This window comes from Apodemus sylvaticus, chromosome 2 (assembly GCF_947179515.1).
Source record: "Apodemus sylvaticus chromosome 2, mApoSyl1.1, whole genome shotgun sequence".
Lineage (NCBI taxonomy): Eukaryota > Metazoa > Chordata > Mammalia > Rodentia > Muridae > Apodemus > Apodemus sylvaticus.
This window is the reverse complement of record NC_067473.1, coordinates 128,443,992-128,467,954: the sequence shown is the minus strand read 5'-3', so window position 1 is coordinate 128,467,954 and position 23,963 is coordinate 128,443,992. Positions and strand designations below refer to the sequence as shown.

Below are 23,963 nucleotides of genomic sequence, written 5' to 3'. Positions count from 1 at the left end.
TCACAGCTTATATATTTTCACTGCTGCATTAAGAGTTCTCAGTATGGCCAAGTGGTGGTGATGAACGCCTTTAATCCCAGCACTTGGGAGGCAAAGGCGGGTGGATCTCTGAGAGTTTGAGGCCAGCCAGGGCTGTACAAAGAATCCCTATCAGGGAAGGGGTTTCCACAGTATGACTATGCCACAGTTTGTTTATCCACTGATGGATGTCTAAGAGTTTGTACTCTGGCTGTCATCAATAGTACCCCCATGAAGATGCTAATGACTGTTTTGTAATGGGCACACATACATATGTCTGTGGCATGTGTACCTAGGATTGTTATGTATTATATACCTAAACCATAAGGCATGTGATACATGGTAAGTTTTGGTAGATCTTGCCCCAAAGTTGGTCCAAACCCATCTTATAGTCCAGCAGCAGAGGGAGAGGAGTGTGGTATATTCGGCATGAAATGAACTCAGATACATTCTGTTTGGTGCTAAGAACTGCACCAAAGCATTACCATAGACAATAGCACCACCGGCCTAGGAATGGAAGTAAAGTGGCAGAAGGTTATTGATTCATTAACTTTCATGAAGAATCCTGTGCAATGATGGCCACCAGACAAGTAAAAGGATGAAAAATAGCCCATTAATAAAGGAAAATATCAAATATGGAGTCTTGAATCTAGTATACAATTTGAATGACCTTCGTAGCACAGACTCTAATTACAATAGTTGTTAAGCAGTTTCAAGAGAAACGTGCTATTGTTTCAAACAAGAAGACAAATAGGTACATTTTTTTTTAAAAAAACATGACAAGATAATTTTCAAATTGAAAAAAATACAAGGAGGATAAAGTCAAAAATGAATATGAAAAAATAATTTACTTATCCTACCAGATATATAAGGAATATTGAGTCAGTATTATGGAATAACAGAATTTGACAAAGTGTTGCAGAACAGAGCAGATAATAAAGATACAGATGCAATTACATGTGAATTTGGAGGTGACATATAAGTCTGGGCATGATGGTGACTGACTATAATCCCAGTTCTTAGGAGGCAGTGGCAGGAGGATCAGGCATTTAAGATCACTGTATAGGAAGTTGGAGGCCAGCCTGACCTATAGGAGACCCTGTCTTAGAACAACAAAACAAACAACCAGAGTAACATCCTAAGTGTTGGTGCAGAGCACATCATTAAAAGAGTTTGGGGGTCAGGCATTGTTGAGGACACCTTTAATTCAGCACGGAGGCAGAAGATCTCTGCGTTTGAGGCGAGCCTGGTCTACAACGTGAATTCCGGGATATCCAGGGCTACACAAGACTCTGTCCAAAAAGGTGGGGGTGGGGGGAGCAAGAGAGTGAAGAATTTGGGAACTTTAAAAATGTTTAGCTACAGTATTTATTCATTTGTCTATGTCAGCAGGGGACGGTCTGGAACGGAGGGTGTGTGGGAGGCTTGCGTCACGGAGCATTGGTGCCTGCCTGGATGTGTGTAAGTCAGAGGTGACTGGTGCTACACAGATGTCTAAGTGGCAATGCATCTAGCTGCCTGGGCATGATGGCGCACGCCTACAATCCCACAACCTGAGAGACCGAAGCAGGGGGAAATCTCAAAGCTAAGGCCTTGTCTCCACAAAACAAAACCTCAAAGAAACATAAGCAAAAGCATCCGCCTGTGCTCTCTTCATTTGCTGTATCTGTCTCAGATGTTAAAAGTCATGTATAGTAAGTGATGAAACCGAAATTATCTTTACGAAAATAAGTAGAAACAATTAGATGCTGGGAGAAAGACAGTTAGTGTAAAACTGAATGTAGTTTGTCGAAAGTAAAGCAGTCAGTACACAATTATAAACTTAATTTTTCTTAAGAGCCAAAGCATGATAGCATTTTGGCTACTGTGCATGTAGTTCACCATAGTTATTAAGATTTAAACAAAGCAGGAAGGAACATAGTCAACCTGGGTACTAAGGCCTGCAAGCTCCTCCCTTGGGTCCTCATAAAGGGCTATTATATGATGTAATCGGCAGTGTCCTCAGTAACCACCCGGGGTTATTAAAATAATGACCGCTGAGTGTTGCTGCATTGTTTTTTCAACTGAAGCCAGTGGAGTAATCCTGAACCACGGTGTTCCCCAAAAGCTGTTTTATCTAGGATAACCCTTAGGGCTCAATTACGTAGGTTTCTGTTGACTCTGGATTAGCTGGAGAATAAAACATTAGAAATCTGGAGCAGCAGTCCTTAACTGGGGGCGGTCTTGTCCCCTGGGGGAACATTTGGCAGTGTCTAGAGAAAAATTTAGTTGTGACAACTAGGGAAAGAGGATGTTGTCTGCACCAAGTAAGTAGACCATTGATGACACAGCATCCTAGATGGGACAGTCCTTAGCGAAGCCATTTGCTCTGAGCCTGTACTCTAGAGCAGAGCTCTTAATTTTTTTTTTTAAATCCATGAAGCCTTTTTTGCCCAAAAACCTTTTACTTGACTGGTGGTATATAAAATAAATTCTCACATCTCTTTTGACACAAATTTATTTTAAAGCAATTTACAAGTAATTTTACCGTTTATTAAAGATTAAAGCAAATTACCATACTAATGAGATGATATACTCGTTCATTTTACATTAAAAAAATTAAAACTTGGCTGACTATTTGACAGTGCTGACTGATATTTTGATGTTATAATCATCAGTTCTAAGAATTGGGCTTTGTACAGAACTTGCTAAGAAAAAAATGACAGAAGTATGTTTAGGGTCAGTTTAGAAACTGGTGGGATTTCTGACCTATTCCCAAGTCCAAATTCATTGGATGATTTTTTTTTAATAAATGCAACTCAAGCATCAATCTTTATAGTATTTTAATTGTGTGTATTGGATTATGTGTGTTGCACATATGCAGTGAGAGTGCCAAGTAAACCATGCTTGTGGGTGTCAGCTCTGTCTTCCTACCATGGGGTCCACAGAGGTCCTTGGGTTGTCAGGCTGGAGGGCAGATGCCTTTGCCCGCACCCAGCATCCCAGCTTCCCTTCCTTCCCTTCCCCTCCCCTCCCCTCCTCTCCCCTCCCCTCTCCTCCCCTCCTCTCCCCTCCTCTCCCCTCTCCTCCCCTCCTCTCCCCTTCTCTCCCCTCCTCTCCCCTCCCCTCCCCTCTCCTCCCCTCCTCTCCCCTTCTCTCCCCTCCCCTCCCCTCCCCTCTCCTCCCCTCCCCCCTTTCCTCTCCTCTCCCCTCCCCTCCTCTCCCTTCCCCTCCCCTCCCCCCCTCCCCTCCCCTCCCCTCCCCTCCTCTCCCCTCCCCTCCCCTCTCCCCTCCCCTCCCCTCCCCTCCTCTCCCCTCCCCTCCCCTCCCCTCTCCTCCCCTTCTCTCCTTTCCTCTCCCCTCCCCTCCCCTCCCCTCCTCTCCTCTCCTCTCCCCTTCTCTCCCCTCCCCTCCCCTCTCCTCCCCTTCTCTCCCCTCCCGTCTTCTCCCCTCCTCTCCCCTCCCCTCCCTTCCCCTCCCCTCCCCTCTCCTCCCCTTCTCTCCTTTCCTCTCCCCTCCCCTCCCCTCTCCTCCCCTCCTCTCCTCTCCTCTCCTCTCCCCTTTTCTCCCCTCCCCTCCCCTCTCCTCCCCTCCTCTTCCCTCCCCTCCCCTCTCCTCCCCTCCTCTCCTCTCCCCTTCTCTCCCCTCCCCTCCCCTCTCCTCCCCTTCTCTCCTCTCCTCTCCTCTCCCCTCCCCTCTCCTCCCCTCCTCTCCTCTCCTCTCCCCTTCTCTCCCCTCCCCTCCTCTCCTCTCCCCCTCCCCTCCTCTCCTCACCCCTCCCCTCCTCTCCTCTCCCCTCCCCTCCCCTCCCCTCCTCTCCTCTCCTCTCCTCTCCTCTCCTCTCCTCTCCTCTCCTCTCCTCTCCTCTCCTTTCCTTTCCTGTCTCTAGATGAGGTCTCTAGCCCAGGCTAGCAGACTAGTCTCAAGCTTGCTATGCAGCCTAGGATAGCCTTAAACTCCTGAGCCTCTTGCTTCCACCTATTTGATCACTACACCACCAAAAATAGGAGGAAAATATTAAGTCTTTGTTTTCTATAACTGAGATGCTACATTTATATAAAAGCCAAAAAGCTCACATATTGGATATTGTAATATTGTATATTGTAGGTTACAATATCCAGTAGCCTCTGGTCCAGACTGAGGTGTTTCAGACAGTGTTCATTGGTGTCACGTGGCTTGTGTTGTGTAGACCCAAGTCAAGTCCTGTGATCCCGTGATTCAATAGAGGCAAACACAGACACAGACAACTCAGATTCATTACACATTTGAGCTTGAATTAAGTTTTGGTCATTGTGTGTTCAGAATCCTTCCACTGTTGTCAAGTTTTTCATCACCCCATTTTCAGTTACACAACCCCATTTGGGGGTCACAGCCCACAGTTTACACCACTGTAGTCCAGAAGACTGAATGAACAATGAATGTATCGCAGGAAGGAAAGTGTTTGCTCATGGATTCAGAGGATGTAGGCAGACGTGGTAGCTGATGGCCTGACCTGTGGTAAGCATAGTGATCTCTAGAAAAATGGAGCTATCACAAGGCTTAGGGAGAAGGGCCCTGCAAAGGGACAGAGCTTGGCCATCTTCCAGCCTAGGTTTGTAAATAACAGGATGTTCAATCTCTGAGATTTCTGTGTTCACATATCTTCTCTAGGAAGCAATGTAGATGTGTTTGCTTGTGTCTTTGTCACATCTGTTCACTGTAGTTTGCTGTCTTAGGGGCAAATCACACTGGGAGCATCCTATCCAGTATGTCCACCATCATTAGCAATCTGAGTTCCAAGTAGACTGGCAAGTGCAGCCTCACTCAGCAGTGGAAATAACTGAGAACCAGTGTCTAGAGGACGCTCTGCATGCTCCTTCCTCCCATCTGGGTCCTCTCTTCCCAGCTTTGTCTCTAGAGAGAGAAAACTTTATTCCCTCCATTCTGATTAAGCTCTGTAAATTATCTGGACCAGCTTGTACCACTTGCCCCCAAACGATGATGGCTACATTTCCAGTACAGTCAAAAGAGAGAGAAGTAATTTCCAAAGGAGAATTACTCATCAGGCAAGACAGAAGGATATCTACCAGTCCAGGAAAATGGGGTCTTCTTTTTTTTTTAAACAATCTTTAAAACTTTACAATGAGCTACTTCACATTTATGAGTTAGAAGAACAGCACAAAGCACAACAGTATATGTTTACCCAACCGTATCAGCTCCTAACAGTGTGCACATCCACATTTATACTTTCTCTGTGCCCAGTGTATAGTTTGTAGTTGAGCCACTTGAGAGTAAGCTATAAACCATCGCAGTTAACCCCTAAGAATGCCACTGTGTATTTCTCAAGATCAAGGTCAAACCTTACATAGCTGCATTACTGTAATCCAACTTAGAACATCTAATGTTGGATTCCTACTGTTGCTGGACGTACAGTTCATCATTCCATCCTCTTCGCCTTCCTCCTTGATCCAGGATAACGCACTTCAGTTAGTTGTGGTGACCCTGTGGTCTCCATCTCTCAGACATTTGGTGCAGTGGCATGAGTGTAGGCAAGATGTTTTCTAGGATGGCCCTCAGTTTGTTTGTATTGCATGAATGGTTCCTCACTATTAAATCTAGTGACATTGTTTGCTTGCTTTCTTATTTACCTTACATGGCCCTGTTTGTCTGGGAACTCACTATGTAGGCCAAGCTGGCCTCATACTCAGAGAGATCCACCTGCCTCTGACTCCTGAGTGCTGCGATTAAAGATATGATTTATTTTTGACAGAAATTATACCTCATGCTGTGCTGGCAGCAGCTCCTGAGAGCCAATTCCCATGTGTCTTTTTAACCCTTTTAAGGTTTTGTGAAGTTCTTCTCTTGGTTGCTTGCAGTGGGCCATGGTAAGAATATGTGACCTCAAAGAAATCAGCAAATGATGCAGCAGGGAAACCCTTTCACCCTTTGAGCTGCAATTGTAAGAAACCCTTACTGGCACACTAGTGTGTGTGTGTGTGTGTGTGTGTGTGTGTGTGTGTGTGTGTGTGTGTGTCGGAAGTGCACAGCATTGGAAGCCACATGGTATTCTTCTGATGTTGGCATCCTTGTCTCAGAGTTGAAATTGGAGCTAACTGGCTCTCAAGATTCACCATGTTCCCCTTTGTCCTTGATGAGTGGTACATGAGAAGATACTGTTCACATCATCCCTGTGAGGATGTGCTTGCCCCATCCAATTACAACTGAACTTTCATTTTATTTATTGAAGATTATTGCGTAGGGCATGTAGCTCAGTGGTAGAGCATTTACCTAGTGTGCAAAAGGCTCAAGTCTCGTGACTACAACCATAAATACAAGATCAATAACAACAAAATATATTATATTGTCCGAATCCATTAATATTGTAATAATTTAAAACAGTAATTTTCTCTCTTTCATCTTGCTGTTTATTTACTTTTTGTTGTTTTTTGTTTGTTTTTGTTTTTCGAGACAGGGTTTCTCTTTGTAGCCCTGGCTGTCCTGGAGCTCATTCTGTAGACCAGGCTGGCCTTGAACTCAGAAACCTGCCTGCCTCTGCCTCCCAAGTGCTGGGATTAAAGCTGTGTGCCACCACTGCCCAGCTATTTACTTCTTTATATTTAGCAATGCTAAGGTTTGAACCTAGGCCTCATGCATGCTAAGCAAATGCTCTACTACTGAGCTGCAGCGTTGGCCACTGGCACATTTTTATGTTTGTGCTTTGCAATTTCTTTTCTCTTTAATTTAAATATATTCTTAAAATAGATAATTAGCAATACAATGGGCAAGCCAGGCGTTAGTGGCACACCCTGTAATCCCAGCACTCTGGGAGGTAGAGGCAGGTGGATTTCTGAGTTCACAGCCAGCCTGGTCTACAGAGTGAGTTCCAGGACAGCCAGGGCTACTCAGAGAAACCCTGTCTCGAAAAAAACAAATAAAAAAAAAAATAGAATGGGCAGCAAACTGACTTCTCCCAACAGTTTGTCAGTTTACAATAGATTGTTAATACCTATTGCTATGGTGTAGAATACGTTTCCATGAACTATATCTGTCTGGATTGAGCAGAGCGAGTCCTGAGACCTGATTTCCTGTCCTCCTATAGAATGTGTGTTTGTTGATAACATACAGCTCCATCATTGATAGAGGCAGCATTTGGGGTCATTTTCTACTGTCTTGCCTGAATCCGCTTTTTACCCAAAGCATGCCTTTGGAAGATTGCTGGGGGCGGTGAGTGGGTAATCAAATTTTAGGTTTAGCTGTGCAGTGTAGAGTGGGAAGGACACAGGACCGGAAGTCCGGAGCCGCATGTGAGGAGACTGGAAGCTACAGGCCGTCTCCCTGTTCTCCAGTGCTGACTGCATCCCTTGGGTCCTATTTCACTATGATCCCTTTCTGGTCCTGGAACTTTTCTTTTATTCATCTGCTTAATTGGGGACCTAGAATTCACCTCATTATCACAGTGAGAGGCCCAGGCACAAGGTGGAAGGTGACCTGGTGGTTGAACCGCTGACCATCTCTAGGAGCCATGAGAGTGAAGCGCCAGGCCCTGTTTCAGCTTACCTCAGCCCCATCATCTGGCTCCTGGTTCTGGCTTTGTTTGCTGCTGGCAGTCATGGAAACCCACTGAAGGATGTCCTCGCCTTTCTGTGTGGCGAGCTCCCTCTGAGTCTCAAGTGTTAGCTTGCCCTGTATCTGATGACTCTGTTGCTGTGGCGGAGGTAAAAGAAATCTGCCCTGGGCAGTCTACAGTTTTAAAACAGCGTTGCTACTTCAGGCATGAACTTTTAAGAACTCTTAGAAGTCTTCACTGACTTTTGCCAAATGAAAGTGCTGAGAAACAAGCAGGTGGGTTATTCTTGATGGATACCTTGTTTAGCGGAACTCCATAAATGAGTCAGGTTACAGTGATCGCTGTTGGGCCCCAGAATGGTTGCCTCTGATCTCAACAGGACCTTATATGTGATGTGGAGAATGAGGACTTTAAAAGAAAATGGGGCTTTGGCCAAACTGTGTTTTCTTCCCTATCTGGAACAAGGTTTGAGACATTCCTCCCCCTCCCCACCTCCCTTCCTCCCCACTGCCAAAACTGGATTTAAACCGCATTAGCTAGGAAAGGTAAACTGGTATTTGATGTCTCCACGTGGTGCTGTCTGGGCCTGGTACTCTCCACGCTTCAGGTCCTCCTTTTAGCATTTTTAATATTTAATGACCCTTCTGAGATGGAGAATTATGTGGCAGCTCCCTAAGGGATATCTGCTTTAGGTATCTTTTTTTTTTATCTGTCTGCTGAACTTCCATTTGCTAAATTGAAAAGGTGGTGTCTAGAATATTTTTCAGATGACTCATCTAAGGCTCTGATGAGGCAGACGAAGTCCGTGGGAATCCAGGGTGTTGGCAGGAATTTTCAACTTATTTTATTCATCTTCGATTTGTATAATACTCTAAAAAATACACCTTTTCTCATCCCTAAGATGTGAAGATAAATGTGACTTTAACTTTGAGGTGTGACCTGTTTTGGAACTCAGGGATTTATTTTATTTTATTTTATTTTATTTTATTTTATTTTATTTTATTTTATTGTTCCACCAGCACCTCTCTTCATTCTCCATGAGTTTCTCAGTTCAACTTAAGGAATTTGAGCTTCCTAGAATGTAATCTACTCAACACTCACCTCACCTGGTAGATTATCTGCTGTCATCCCTCAGATTAGAAAGCCAGTGTCTTGCTGGGAAGACAGAGGGCCATTGATTCCTGAGCTCAGCCTGGCTTCTCTTTGATTTTATAATCAGTTCCTAGACATTGTGGGCGAGCTTTGAATTCCAGGGTTTGGGATCTGTGAGCCCCTGAACCAAACTGTGAAGCAGCTCTTTCTGCCTTGGGTTTCAGAAGGAGGATCCACGGTGTGTTGATGGGTGAATCAAGTTGTTCTTTTTTTTTTTTCTAATATAAGGGAACTGATAATTATCATTGCTAGTGTGGTACCCTGGGGTTTCCCCTTTTTCTCTTCTTTGTTTTTGTTTTTGGTGTTTTAATGGGGTCGGGGTGGAGGGCTCATGTCAGGGGCGTGCTTACCTCCAGACCAGACCCATCTCACCAGCTCTGGTCTCCCTTCCCATTGGTATTCTGTTGGAGAACTCTAACCAACTTAATGCTAGGAGAAAAACTTAATCTTTCCAGAAACCCTCACAAAAATAACGCCCCTTGTAAACGTCCTATTGTGCACTGGCTTGGAACTCTTTAATGACTCCCAGTGATGGATTTGGAATAACTAACAAATGCTAGCACTCCACTTCAACAGATAAAAGGAAGGAAGAAAAAATACCATGCAGTGTCCAGGCCTTTAAACACTGTGCACTTTTAAGCAGTGAGGACTGCACTTAACAGGATGGGCTTGGAGGCATTGTTTCTGCACATGTTCCTTACAAGCTCATGTAGCCCCTCCTCCTGATTTTATAAATTCAAAGTTCCTCTATACCTGCTTACTGTTGTAATGTTACACAGTGCCACACTGCCATTTGCATATGTCACACATGTAAAGGTGTGAAGGTGCATGGAAGTGTTTACCCACACTTAAGCATGTCTCCAGACCAAAAAGAAAAAAAAAGAAGTCTTGTCAATCAAACCCCAGGACCCTAATTTTCCCTGGGATCGTGAAGGATGAAGAAGTAAAAGGACAGAAAAACGATGAATGTGAGTCCATCAAACTTTCAAAGCAACAGAATGTTAGACCTCGCAGTCCCTGCGACTGATGTTTAAGACTTCTCCTTTTAGCTAGGATGGAATAAATAATAATCGTATACTCCTGACCATGAAGTGAAATTATGCTTCAGTAACATTTGCATCATGTGTAGGCTGAAGTAACCATGCTGGGACTCTGAGAGGGGGAATTATCTCAGGAAAGCCCATAACAAACAAATATAGAAACATCTGCAGACCTTAAAAATTAATTTGCAGAGATAGAAGAAAATTAGTCAAGCATTTTCATTTGAAAATGGTTAAATGTTTGCCTCAAAGTTACTTACCTTTTCTAAGCAGAATTTTCCTACCCAGTGAACACAAACACACACACACACACACACACACAGAGAGAGAGAGAGAGAGAGAGAGAGAGAGAGAGGTTCTTCCGGTCCTTCCTACCCCTCCCTGAGGTCTCCCTGCTCACCCCCCTCCCTTGCAATGGTATGCTCTGCATTTGATCACAAAGTGGAGGTGCCAAGCTGTGACAGATTCTTCAGCTCCACAGCCATTTGCTCCAGCCCAGGGTAGACGTGTGCTCAGTGATGTTCTCCTCTTCCACCCACAGGGGCAAATTGAAGTAGACAGTGAGACCATCTTCAAGTTGGCAGCCCTGGTTTTGCAGGTAAGGGTTCGCTCGCTGCCTCCAGCCCGCTCCCTTTTGTTCCCTGGTTTCCTGCTAACTGCCTGCAACTCCGAAACTTTTCCTCTGGGCTAGAACCTGATGGACTTTCAAACCAGTAAATGGCTTATCAGTGAAAGATGTTACCTGCTGAAGCCTCTTTTAAAAATTATTTGCATGAACAAGCATGTGATAATGTTTCTCTAAGACATAGTGAGGTTTAGACTGTACTAGGGGAACGGAGTTCCGATCGGATTCCTGGCAAAGGACTCCCAGTTACTTGAACTTGGGAGGCAGCAGTTGTTAGAACAGCTGTAATTTTCATTTAAATTTAGCAACTTTTGTACACGTTTTCTTGAGGTTATGTAAAGAGCCCTTTAATTCTTAAAGGCACTGGCAGCTGAAAAGCAAAGTTTCCTGAAGTTGCTTAAAAAGTAAATAGTGTATGTTGATTTACCTGGGTCATAGTCTTAAAAAGTGGGCCACTTCAATGCAAATGTATTTATCCTGTGACTTTAGAAATGCCACAGTGATTATTGGTGCTTCTTCACATATACATATGAAGAATATATACTATAAAATATATTTACATATTAGTCTCTTCTGTTAAGGGTAAGACACATCTCATGGATACTTGTATTTTATTACTAACAGTGACCTTGTGGGTGGTACTCCTTAACTACCTTTCATAACAGAAAGCTCTGGACTCTGTGAGGGGGAAAATAACCAAGAATAAATCATTCATTGGGCTTATCATAAATACATATTGATCATGTCTTTATTTTATTTCAGGAAAGCAAGGGAGATTATACCAGGTAATGATTCCTTTTCTGATGTTACTGTGTAGAATGAGGATCCCCAGTTATGGACTGAGTTATTTTAAATAATAATGGGTGCAAAATCAAAAGAAAGCCGATTTAGGCTGGCTGCTCAGATCGCCTCTTCTTGGAGAAACCAATTCTTTTTGTGAATGACTCTAAGAACGAAACGTTCTCACAGTGTTTCAGGGCAGAGTGACAGGAAACTGTAGTCAGAAGCCCTCTAAAGTTTCCAGTATTATAGTAGCACATTGGTTGTTGAGATGAAGAAAACTGTAAAAAGCTTTGCTAACTGGTGCAGTCTTTTTTTTTTTTTTAAAGCGTATAATGAATGATGCTGTGTGTGTGAGGGGTTCTAACGTATGCAGAAACAGATTAAATCCATCAGCTGCTTAGTTAAGGGATTAATAGGGGCTTTCTTTTGCAGCTGCCCTGCAGGGACCTCACCCTTCATACACTTGACCCAGCAGTCATTGTTGCTGCGCGCAACTTAGCCCGACACTGGGGCTAAGTGCCCTGCTGGCCACATCAGCAGAGTGTGTGGGTTTTCACCCTCTCCCGTGCTCTTCCTTCCATGCAGCGGGCCTAGGTAGAGAAGTGGGAATTTTCAACGCTGGAGGGGAGGCCCCTGACAGGAAGCAGTGCCCGGGCCAGTGACCCACTGAAAGCCTGGCCTCTGCCTCGATAGCGTTCCACTTCTGTAAGCTTCACCCAGAGATTATTTACAGGTCGCTTAGTACTCCTTCCCAGCCAAGGCTTTGTGCTTAGTAATGGGCTGCCACAATAATGCCTTCCAAGCTTGACAGCCTCCAGTCCTTGATGAATAATCCACTCTCCTCACCCTGTGCATTCAAATGATAGAGTCGGGGGTTCCACTTGACACCCCATCATTCAGTTACTCACCACTCGCTCTCACTGAGAGTATATAGTGTGTGTGTGTGTGTGTGTGTGTGTGTGTGTGTGTGAGCCTATGTTTGGGTATATGTGTGTGTCATTGCGTATTCATTATTATACATAGGGATTGACTCCATGAGACATTTCACAGCAGTACATCATGCTTCGCCATTATCCCACTCATCTCGCCGTTATCCCCCGACTTCTATCGCCATTCATCTTCTCAGCCTCTCCTACTTTCATACACACGAGTGCATGATTTTATGTATCCATAAAGTCTGTGGTGATCTGGACAGTCATAAAGTCAGTCTGTGATAGCCTCAGCCTCCAGAGTGTGAAACGTTTACTCGCCCTTCCCCACTCCTGACTGTGTGTGGGCCACAGGTATCAGACACTCTACGCCTCAGCGTTCACATCAGTGAAAGGCAGTGGCCTACAGGACCGCTGTGAATTAAATATGTGAAAGTCACTGGGTCAGGGTCTGCAGCAGTCAGCTCTGAGTACAACCAGCTGTAGCAGTGATTACTTTCCCCTTAATATATACCAAAGTTCTGTCTGGTCTCCTGCCTACTTCTGAGAAGAGTTTTGAGACGCAGGTGGGCCCATGAAAGCTGTAGTAACATGATGGTGGTCAAGAGAGAAAGGTCGGTGTCACCAGCTTTCCTTAGGGAGAGCCCAGGCCCTGACATAGAGGCTGTGAGCGATCTACCTTGAGCGACGGACACATTTCAGCTTTAGATGGTAGTTTGCTCTTGTTGACTTAGCTCTGGCCAAGTCTTATTCAGCCCTTCCTTATGTTCAGCCGGGTTCTAGTAGTTTCCTCGAAGAGCCCTAGGCTGAAGATATGTCAGTCACTCTCTTGAAAATTGTCCGTCTCAAACTCAGTAATGGAGAGAACATGAACTGAGTCTTACATGAGCTGAGCCTCGCACAGACTATCAGGGTCACCTCCACATAAGCCGTTTATTCTCTCCAAGCCTCACCTGTAAGCTGGGGTCCTGAGGAAGTTATAAAGCTGTAAATTACAAAGTGTACTTTACAAAGGTATTAAAAACTGATAACAAGACCAAAAGGCATGAGTATCTGTCACTGAAGGTGACAATAGAAAAGAATTCAACACTGCCCACCCCTGTCTAATCTGATCCCCGACGGGCAGTGTATATTCTTCTGCCAAACATTTTTTTAATAGAACTAATGTAGGAAAATGAGGCAAAGTAAAATATGATCAATCCATGTCATCATGGTTAGAGCAAAGACCTTAGAGGCCAACGGGCTCATTCAAACCCCAAGACTTCCATGAACTGCCTGTATAATCTAGAAAAAAACTATCTTACCTCCCCAAGCCATAGTTTACCAGAATGTAAAATAGGACTTGTAATAATTGTAAGCGTGACATAGGTTGGTACAACGATCGAATTATTATTTGCGAGATGACCAAACTCATCCCTGGAATCAATGCTTTGACATACCATTGGAATTTGTCTGTTGCTTACTGGTTGCAGTTTTGTTTTTAGACAGTGTCTCATGTAGCCTAAGCTGGCCTGAAACTCACTGTAGAGCCATAGATGACCTTGACCTCCTGACCTTCCTGCCTCCCCTTCTTCATTTTTTAAGTTTTTTTTTATATTGTGGGGAGGGGGCAAGTCTCAGATCACATGTTGTCCTGAAGCTTGAGCACCCCCCCCCCCCCCAGTTAATTGCTTTCAGGCATCCAGAGAAGTTCCTATCCCGTGGGAAATAGGTACATTTTTATAGCACCACCATAAATTGGTAAAATTTCCTTCCATTTGAAGCTAGGTGTTAACCAGACCCTTATTCTGACCCAGAAGTGAAGGGAAAATCTAAGTCACTCAATTTCCTTTTTCAAACCGAAGCACCAGAACACTTACTTACTTGATAACGCTAAGCTTTCATGATCTTAAAACCAAAGAACCCCACCCCCCTTTGCCTTTCCAAACTCTCGCTTGTGGCTGGAGGCTCAGTGATGGTGCCCAGCTGGCTCAGCTTTCGGGAATTCTCTGTTTGCCTGTGTTGTGTTACCAAAGCACTTGTTATCTTTGCGGTGGAAGGAGTGACTTGGAAATTCAGGCTGTCAGCTATTTAAAGCAAATGGAAGTCCCCACTCCACAGAGCAGGACTTCCTACTGGTCATGATAATGTTAACTTGAAGTGCTCCAAAGGATCCCTGGCAGGAAGGGAACCGAGAAGGGCGGGGCTTGTTAATTCTTAAAGGCATTTTGGAAGAAGAGTTTGAGCAGAGCTTGTTTGGGGCCAAATAATGTGGAGGGTCTGAGGAGAATGAGAGAGAGAGAGAGAGAGAGAGAGAGAGAGAGAGAGAGAGAGAGAGAGAGAGAGAGAGGCAAGTAAAGTTGTGGGGCCAGGGCTGTATCTGGTTGCCAGGTTAGGGTGTCTGTGCAACAGAAAACTAGGGTTTCATAGGTAAACAACAGTGACCCCAGACTCATTACACCAGTTTGAGAAAGCAACAGCAAGCAGACTGCTCCCAGAGGTCAGGCGCTGAACTAAGGACTTGCATGAGCCAAGAGGTATTAGTGATGCCTGATAGATTTGGAATTTAACCGCATGGTTTCAAACCATTTGATGGATATGGTAGCTGCTCTGTCTGAAACCTGGTTTGTCTCAAGTAACAATAACTAGGTAACAGCAGCCTGGTGTGGCTGCCTTATTATTCCTCCACCCTCCTGGCAGCCCTAGGAAAATGGCATTATTGCTGACCCACTTTACAGGTAAGAATACTGCGCTTTGGAGCCCTGGATGAGTCAAGTGCGTTAGGGGTTTCCTTGAATCTCAGAGAAAGCACACACTTACTAGCAAAGAAGGAAATTGTCAGAATTGAAGATGCCTGTCTTATTTCAGGACAGAATTAATGAATTAGTAAGAGTTTATGGTGGCCAGAGAGATGCTCAGTGCTTACGAGCTCTTGATGCTCTTCCAGAGGACCTAGAAGAGGTTCTATTCTCAACACACACATGGCGGCTTACAACAGCCTGTAACTCAGGTCCCAGGGCATCCAGCACCCTCACTGGCGTCTGTGGGCATTGCACTCACACATTATACTGACATCCATGCAGGCAGAACACTCATACGTGCAAAATAAAATCTCTAGAAAAGGGTTTGTTTGTTTGTTTGTTTGTTTAATAAGACTTTATGGTATATGAAAAGAAATTCAGCATACCCACACACAGACAGAAGTGTGTTTCTTCATGATGTTTGGTTAAACTCAAACAGTGGAGCTGAAGATGTTGCCCATTTGGCGACATGCATGAAGTCCTGTGTTCAATCCCCAGTACTAAATAAAACGGAATAAAGTCCTGCTGGTACATTCCCAGGAGGCAGAAGTAGGAGCGTCAGAAGCTCAAGGTCATCACCCTGGGCTATGTGGAGAATTTGAGGCCAGCATGAGCTCCATCAGACCCTGGATCAAACAAACAAACAAACAAACAAAAAATGAAACAAGTTTCTTATATTTTCTCAAGTTTTCAGTGTGCTCACATACACTGAGTTCTAGAAGGGCACATCAGCAGTGTTTAATGTCTGTGTGACGCCCTGGCCGGTGTTCTGTGGGTTTTATATCGCTAACTACAGTCTGGCGGAGCATCGGAGGCTTTGCAGCTTATATAGTCTGTACCTTAAATTACCTAAATTAAACATCTGAAGGATGGGATCCAATGAAGAGAACAGAAGCCCCACCCCCCACTCTCCAAGGAGATCAATCCTGTTCTCTTGACCCAGTGAGATTCTATCCAGAAGAGTGGACCAGGCTAGGTCACTCCTGACGACTCTGTGAGACTGGAATGAAGCTCAGTGTGGTGTTGACAATGGCTGGCTGGTTCCGACGTTGACCTGTCTTCTGTACCAAGAGGGAATAGTAGACATGGGCTATTTGGATTCCTCAGAGGCACGCCTTCCCTGGAGGTAAGGCTGACATGGTGAGGAAGGCATCTCTTGCATACCTGCTGATGAGTGTTTGCACGTCTTTTGGTGTGGACAATGACAGGAACTGTAACATAACCCATTGCAGTCAGCCTGTACCGACATGGCCGGCACAGCTAATTCACCTGTCAGTGAGCAGACTTACCTAAAGCAGGGAGAACTGACAAAGCTTCCAGGCCTCAAGTTGACTATATATAATTTGACCTCTCTAGTAGGAAGTTTGCAGATCCTGACTCTCTGTTCTTTTGGAGAAAACAGCACGCATGTAGATTCTTGTTTTCCTGCCTTCCAGTTTTTTAGATCTGGATTTTAAGAGTACAGGTCAGTCCTGTTTGCAGCAGTTCCCATAAGCAGACCATTTCTGAAACAGCCTCATTTTACAAATTGAAATTCTATACCTATTAAATAAATAGCTCTCCAAAAGTCCCTGACAATTCTGGTTCCTTCTGCTCCTATCTATGATGAGAGTTAAACTATTTTTATTTAAAGTATTTATAGATCTTTATGTTAAACATCTTTTTAGCCTAAATAGTTTGTATAGATTTTTTGTTTTATTTTGCTTCGTTTCTGCCAGCCATTAAGAGTCAACAGTTCAAAGCAGACATGACAGGAGTCCCCAGCAGACTGGATAATGGCTTAAAAAAAAAAAATCTCTCATCACATTTTCATTCTTTAGACTTAAAAAAAAAAAAGTTGACAGTTGGTCCCAGTCCAACCTGCAACCTTGAAATTTAGCCACAGAAGGAAAGGCAATGACAAAGGAGCGTCAGCTGACTGACAGCTTTCTAGAACACTAACAGACATCTTGTCAGGACAAGTCTTTGCAAGAGGGCCGAGAGAGACAGAGTCCAGATATTTGGTGACACCAACAACATATGTGACTGTGATGTTGCACATCCAGGTCACACTCATCCCTGTCACGGACTCTTGCTCCCCACAAAAGTGGCGAGTTACCTTGCATTTCCTTTCCCCCTGTAGTTTATTACGGACCCTTGGAGTTACTAGATTTAGCAAACAGAAACCTAGAAGACAAAGTTCAATTGGAACTTGAGTTAACTAACAAAGAATTATTTTAGTGTGACTGCCCTACATACTTCTTCCGGCAACACTAACTTGATTATTTACTGAGCTGTCTCCTGGATGACGGATGATAATAATTCAGTCACACGGTAACTGTTACACAGTAACGCGGTGGTAAAGGCACTCCTTGCTGAGACTGATAAAGTTTAACCCCTGGGACCCAAGGAGTGGAAAAGAGGGCTGATTCCTGCGAGCTGTCCTCTGCCCGCCACACCTTGCCACGGCAGGCGTGCCCACGCTCCTCAAAGACAAAATAACTACATGGATGTAAGATAAGAATAAACAAAGTGGTAACAGTTCCCCTGGCAGCCTGCTCCGAAGAAGACAGGGATCTGAATGAAGTGTTGGGTAAAGTCTTGCTTGGGCATTGTGACAGGAACGCAAGACAAACATTTACAGAGCGTGAGCCGGTGTCCTCTAACATCTGTCACAATATTCTCAAGAACAGTATGAGCAGGTCACCACCGTCCCTCCTTTTAAAATAGATTTGGAAGCTGGGGCATAGTGGCTCATGCCTTAATGTACTCAAGAGGCAGAGGCAGGAGGATTATTACTCTGCGTTCAAGGCCAGCCTGATCTACATAGTGAAATTTCAGGCTAGCCAGGACTGAAAAGTGAGAATTTTGTCTCAAAAAAAAATTGTTTTTAATTTGGAAACTTGGGCTTATAAAGGCTAATTTATCTAAAGCCACAAAACCAGGAACAGGAAGCTTGGAACCAAATCTAGTTCGATACTTTGTTTTGGTTTGTATTTTTTAATTAAAATTTTTATTTCCTGTGTATGAGTGTTTGCCTGGATATATGCCTGTGTACTGTGAGTGTGCCTGGACTGAAAGTAGGTGTATGCGCCTAGTGCCTGCAGTCCCCTGGAATTGGACTTACGGAAAATTGCAAGCCTCTGTGTCAGTGCTGGGGATCGAACCCAGATCCTCTGGAAGAACAGCCAGTGCTCTTCATCTGTAGAGTTCGGGGGTTTTGTTTTGAGACAGAGATTCATGGCTCCTAAGCTGGCCTGGATCTTTCAGGGTAGCTAAGTGTGACGAGTTGGACCTTTTGATCTTCCTCCCTCTACCTCAAGAGTCCTTCCATTACCGGCCTGTATGGCCAGGCCTGGGTTATGCAGTACTGGGGATGGAAACCAGGGCATGTCGTGTGCTAGATGTGGCAGTTTGAATGGACATGGTCCCATAGGCCCACTGGGAATGCCACTATTAAGAGGTGTTGGAGGAAGCGTGTCCCTGGCTTTGAGGTTTCAGAAGTTCAAGCCAGGCCCATGGAGAGCTCCTGGCTACCTTTCCAGCACCAGGTCTGCATGCAGTCGTGCTTCCTGCCACGATAATAATGGACTGAACCTCAGAATTGTACGCCAGCCCCGGTTACAGCTACAGTCAGGCTGGCTCTACACAGCAGTAGAAACCCTAAGACACCAGGCAAGCCCTCTGCCAACTGAGCCTCAACCCTACTCCTAAAGCTAGTTCTAAACCCCAAACCTTGTTGGTACAAATAATAGCTATAGCGCTGGTCTTTTGATCGTTTTTTCAAGGTATCTCTTAGCTGCCTTAGTGTCTGCTCTGGTACACCAGGAGGAGACAGGAGTATGCCTCACACCACAGTTTACCTATCAGCAAATTAGAAATAACACCCACCTTGGGTTGATATGAAGACAAAATAAAACAAATTCACACAAGCACAATGCTGAGTATTCCTTGAGGGGAGCAAGTGCCCCAGGTTGGAATCCTGAATAGCCAGTGATTAGATTTTCCTTTTGAATTGTTCTCTGGAGGCAGAGTTGAGAGATCCCAGGAAGCTGGAGCCCAGAGGCAGCCTTAGAGTGAATGCTCACACCTGGAGCCCCACGAGGGAAGTTCTTTTGTGGAGATGAAAGGGGAACCTAGTGTCACAGAGGTGCACACAATGGCTACTTAATTCTTTGGGGCTTTGTCCTCTGCAAATAGCTAGCACCTGATTTGGTTTAATGTATGACTGAGACCTGATTAACTGGGGTGAGAGAACTCCAAGAATGGGAAGACTCCATCAACTTAGGAGACTAGGAGGTCCCTGTTGGGGTCCCACTGGGCTATTCCTGGCCCTTCTCTGCCTCGTCTTCTCCTCTTTGGAACTCTATGCTCTTCTTCTTCCCTGGTGGCTCAACTCTATGTCTCCAAGATCCAACTCTCTGGTCTATTGGACCTGTTGCTAGTTACCACGGGGCCTTGCTACTTCTTCAAACCTGGCTGGGCCTCTCTTCCATCTGTCAAGTCAGGAGCTGGAACCAGTGAGTTCTGCTCACTTACCTGACTGATTGGAACTGTGCTCTTTAAAATTTTGGCCTATACAGGCAGAAGATGAAGGCAGAGTGTTATTTTAGCTGCTAACAGAATTGACTCTAATCTATTCTAAACTGGTTAGAGTAATTGATCAGAAATGGTGCAGGATATTGTGTCACACGCCTTTCATCCCAGCACTGGGGAAGCAGAGGCAGGCAGATCACTGTGAGTTCAAAGCCATCCTTCTCTACATAGTGTTGTGAGTTTCAGGACAGCCAGAACTATGTAGCTAAACTCTGCCCCCCCCCAAAAAAAACAGGATAGCATTATAATCTATCATTCCAGCATTCCTGAAGCTCTGGGTTCAGTCCCCAGCACCACAGAAACTGTATGGTGCCATAAGGCAGTAATCCCAGTACCCGGGAAGCAGAGGCAAGAAGATGCTAAGCTCAAGGCCATCCTTGACTACACAGAACACTGTCTGTCCTTGTTCAGGATTGGCTTTGGATAAACTTGCTTCCTACAGTCTTCATCCTATCCCATAATGGCATCAGAAATAGGTCAGTGGGTGGGAATGTTGTCATAAGTACTTTTATGTCGTGTGTGTCAATATACAAGTTGGCCATCAGGAGTACCTGAGAGTCAGGCTTCTTGGCTGAGTCTACACTCTCTGCTTTAAGGGTACACTGAAAATAACTGTGGTTTGGCTTTGTCACATGTATAAAACCGTTTTCAAAAAACCTGACTTTGGGACTGGGCATAATTATACATACATGTAATCCTAGCACTTTGGAGATGGCCACAGGAGGAGCAAGAATTCAGGGCCAGCCTCAGCTACATGGCAAGTTTTTAGGTTAACCTGGGCTACATGAGACACTCTGTTAGGGTTCTGTCTAAGCTCCACCCCACAATTACCTGGCAACAGCCAGGTAGGCCTGGCCCACTATAAACAGGACTGCTCAGCCATTCCTCTCTCTTATCTCTCTTACCTCCTCTCACTCTCATCTCTCTCACTCAGCCTCTCTCTTGCCCTCTTGTACTCTCTTCCCCTCCCCCCCTCTCTCCACATGGTCATGGCCAGTTTCTGCTTCTCTACTCTGTTCCCCTCTCTGCCTTTCTTTGCCTTCATTACCCCCCTTAACTCCCATTCCATGCCCTGAATAAACTCTATTCTCAACTATGTTGATGTGTGTCTGGTCCCTCGGGGGAAGGGATGCCTCAGCATGGGCCCGTTGCGGCACCTCCTCCCCCCACACTGCCGTAGAACATATTCTCTAAACCTCTTTCTCTTTTTGTGATCACAGCATTCTCCCCACCCAAAATAGCAAAAGCTGACTGAATTTGGAGTGTTTGGCTATGAAAAGACATGCAGTCTGTAGTTAGGTTTGATTTACTTGGAGAAATACCAAATGATAGAAGGATAACACATTAAGTTTTGTTATCTATGTTCAAATCCTTCATGCAGTTAATCCAGTTTACATTAATCCTGTTTAATGTAGACTTAAAAGCAGGCAGTCACCACCCACGGAACACACATTCTGAAGGAATTCATCCACACCACGAGAATAAGGAAATCTGAAGCCTCTTGCTAAAAAGATCTTCCCCTTGTCATTTCTGTTCTTTCCTGTTTTTCTGACTCCTCCTTGAAGAACCTGAGAAAGGTGATGCCAAGCTGCTAAAGTATGTTCCTGGAACTATAACTGCACTGTCCTTAATGTGAGTTTAAGAGTCACTTCACCTTTTATGTTTCAGTTTTCCCATCTGTGAAATGGGGATGATAATGTTTATGGCATGACTACAGACCAGGGGTTTGGCCTGAGCTTTGCCACTCTGTGACTGTGGATCTTTGTCCTTGAAGACTACTTTAGGGGATTGAGTGATAGCATCTTGACGTGGCACCAGGAGGTCACCCAGAGCCTCCTGAAACTGCTCTTCTGTGCTGGGCATCCAGAAGGCTGGGTCAGTCCTCCTGGTCAATGCTCTCGCTTCAGAGAGCTGTTTCCTGTCACTGCCCACAGAGCCTGTTTTGTGTTGTGCTCATTGCACCAGTTCCTCACCCTCTTGATAGGTCAGACTGCTGCCTTTGTCATGTAGTGGGGTTTGAATGGGAGACATGTTTTTATGTAGGTCGGCCAGGCTCTGATTCCCTATGTAGCCGTTAATGGCTTTGAACGTCCAATCAGCCTGTCCCTGTCTCCAAAGTGTTGGGATTACAGGTGTTTACCACCGCACCTGGCTCATGCAGTGTTGGGGTGGAACCCAGGACCCCATGCATGCATGCAAGACAGTCTTCCTACCAACTGAGCCACAGCTCTGTCCTCCGGAGCCTGAATATATTTAGTACCCCTGACTTTCTGACCATAGGCTAGCAGCTCAGTAATGTATGCTTACTACGCTGGCTTCATAACTTACTATGCCACTGCATCGTGAGAAAGATACAGTCAACCCTAGCCAGGGAAAGACCAATCCTGAACAGTGTGAAATTACACTTTCACACCATGCCAAACTGAAAACTTTTTGAATTCATCTTATGTAAGGGATTATGTGTGGTGTGGTTCTGCCACTTGTACTACCGTGTTCTCTAGGAACTAGTAAATGGATATAGCTGAGCAGGATGTGCTGAGTTGAGAAAGTGCTTGCCTAGCATCTGGGAAACCCTGGCCCGACTCCTAAACTGCAGACACTTGGCTGTGGTGATCCATGCCTGTCATGTAAGGTGTAGGAGGACACCAGTGGTTCAAGGTCTTCCTAGCAAATGAACGCCAGCCTGGGATGTACAAGACCTTATCTAAGAAAGAGAGAGAAGGGGAGAAAGAAGGAAGGGCATGGGGTCAAGTCCAAGGGAAGAGGATAATAAGCCAAGTTTACTACTGAAGGCCAAATTCCACAGATTACCGAAAGAAATATGAATTTATTTATTTCCCTACCTTCTTGGGTTGGGAGTCAAGGCCAAGGCCTCAGACTTGCTAGGGAAGCACAGTGCCACTGAGCCACAGCTCCACCCAAGACACAGGATTGTATATGAGAGGCAGTATTCTGCCTGCCCAATAGGAAACGGAAGCATACCCTTTAGTGTTTAACCCCAGGCGGTATCCACACCTGCATAGCCGGCAAGGAAATTGGGTTTCTAAGCAGTAACCAAGGAACCAAGGTTCTTTCTATAGGCACATAATTTAGATAAGGTGCTATTTCTAAACCCTGGGTTCAGCTCAGATAGTAGTTTACTGTTACAACTATTTGCTAGACACGAAAGTACCCTTTTCTAATTGTTAGGGATTATTAAGCATCTCCCGTTCATTCTACATGAGAGGTGGGAACCTGGAGGATTTGTATAGGGTTTTTGCTAATACAGAGAAGGGGCCCCTCAGCAAATCCTCTGCCAGGCTATGCCAAGGACTAACAGGTATTAGGAGTCAGGTCCATTCTCCGATTGTATGGAACACAGGGTTGAATAAATCTCCAGCTGTAGGACTTTGCTCCACTCTTGGAGGCCTGCTTGCCACCCTCCGGTTCATTTCTGATAAGTATTTGTACACTTGCAGGGAACAAGCCTCCTGTCTCAGGCTCCCAAGTTCTGGGTTTCTACGTATGGCTCCCCATGGCAAGCTCAACCAGAAAAATTAACTATAGTTGTTTTTTTTTAATCCACATATATATGCTTAGATGCTAATGTTAAAAGAGATCCATTTCCAAGTTAGCTTTTTAAAAGGATTTCTTGTTTTTATTTATGTGTTATGTATATTTGCCCTTATGCATGTTCATATATGAGGGATGGTATATGTCCCCAGAATCCAGAAGCGTGACACTAGATTCCTCTAGAGGTGGGATTACAGGTGGTTGTGAGCCATCCAACATGGGTGCTGGAAACTGACCTCTAGTCCTCTAGAAGAGCAGAAATCCTTCTAAACCACTGAGCCATCTCGCCAGCCCCTCACGTTAAGTTTGTAAGGAACATGAGGCTTCTGCCAACATTGCCACTTGGTCCTTGGATTTAGACTTGTACCTTTTTATGCACCTCGGTTCTGGGTCTTAAGTGCTAAGGCACTGATAGACGAAGTAAAATGTGCTCGGGGCCTGGGCCTTGCTTTGGTTCCTTTTCTATTTTATCTTTTTTTTTTTTAATTTGAGAAAGAGGGTCTCATGTGTTCTGTGCTGGTTTCATCTACTCCATCACTCAGGCTGACCAACTTCTGCCCCTCCGACTTCTGTGGTCCTCCACGCCTGACGTGGACAAGGCCAAAGACTGTACGATGGACGTCGTGCATGTCAGGCAAGCGCTCTAAGGAATGAGCGGCGTGCCCAGCCCTGTTTTGTTTTCCTTCAGCTGCCCTAGAAACCCAGGCTTTCCCCCACAATGAGCATAAACAGCAGTGATTGTTTTGTGCTAACAAGTGCGCTGTTGATTGCAGACACTCCTTTCCGTGCCAAGTCCAGCCGATGGCAGGTGGCTGTTTGCTACTGGGAGCAAGCTTGCAGTGTACCACAAGCAGGTGCTCCCAGTTGCTGGCGGTGGCTTTCCCCCACACGTGCTTCAGCACATGCAGACGGTAGCTTTGGTTTTGCCAACCGTATGGCTTCCTCAAAAAGAGATTGGGGATGTCATATTCCAACGTGGCTTTC

General features: G+C 45.0%; 1 protein-coding gene across 9 annotated transcripts in view; it reads left to right on the top strand.

The window, feature by feature from the left end:
* The window catches only part of Frmd4b (FERM domain containing 4B), a 321,370-nt gene that overhangs the window by 239,077 nt on the left and 58,330 nt on the right, over nucleotides 1–23,963 (top strand). For all 9 annotated transcript variants that reach the window (XM_052174401.1, XM_052174394.1, XM_052174393.1 and 6 more), the window contains 2 exons: nucleotides 10,277–10,333; nucleotides 11,123–11,145. In XM_052174401.1, the coding sequence (XP_052030361.1) occupies nucleotides 10,277–10,333; nucleotides 11,123–11,145 (80 nt within the window). The remainder of the gene's footprint in view (nucleotides 1–10,276; nucleotides 10,334–11,122; nucleotides 11,146–23,963) is intronic.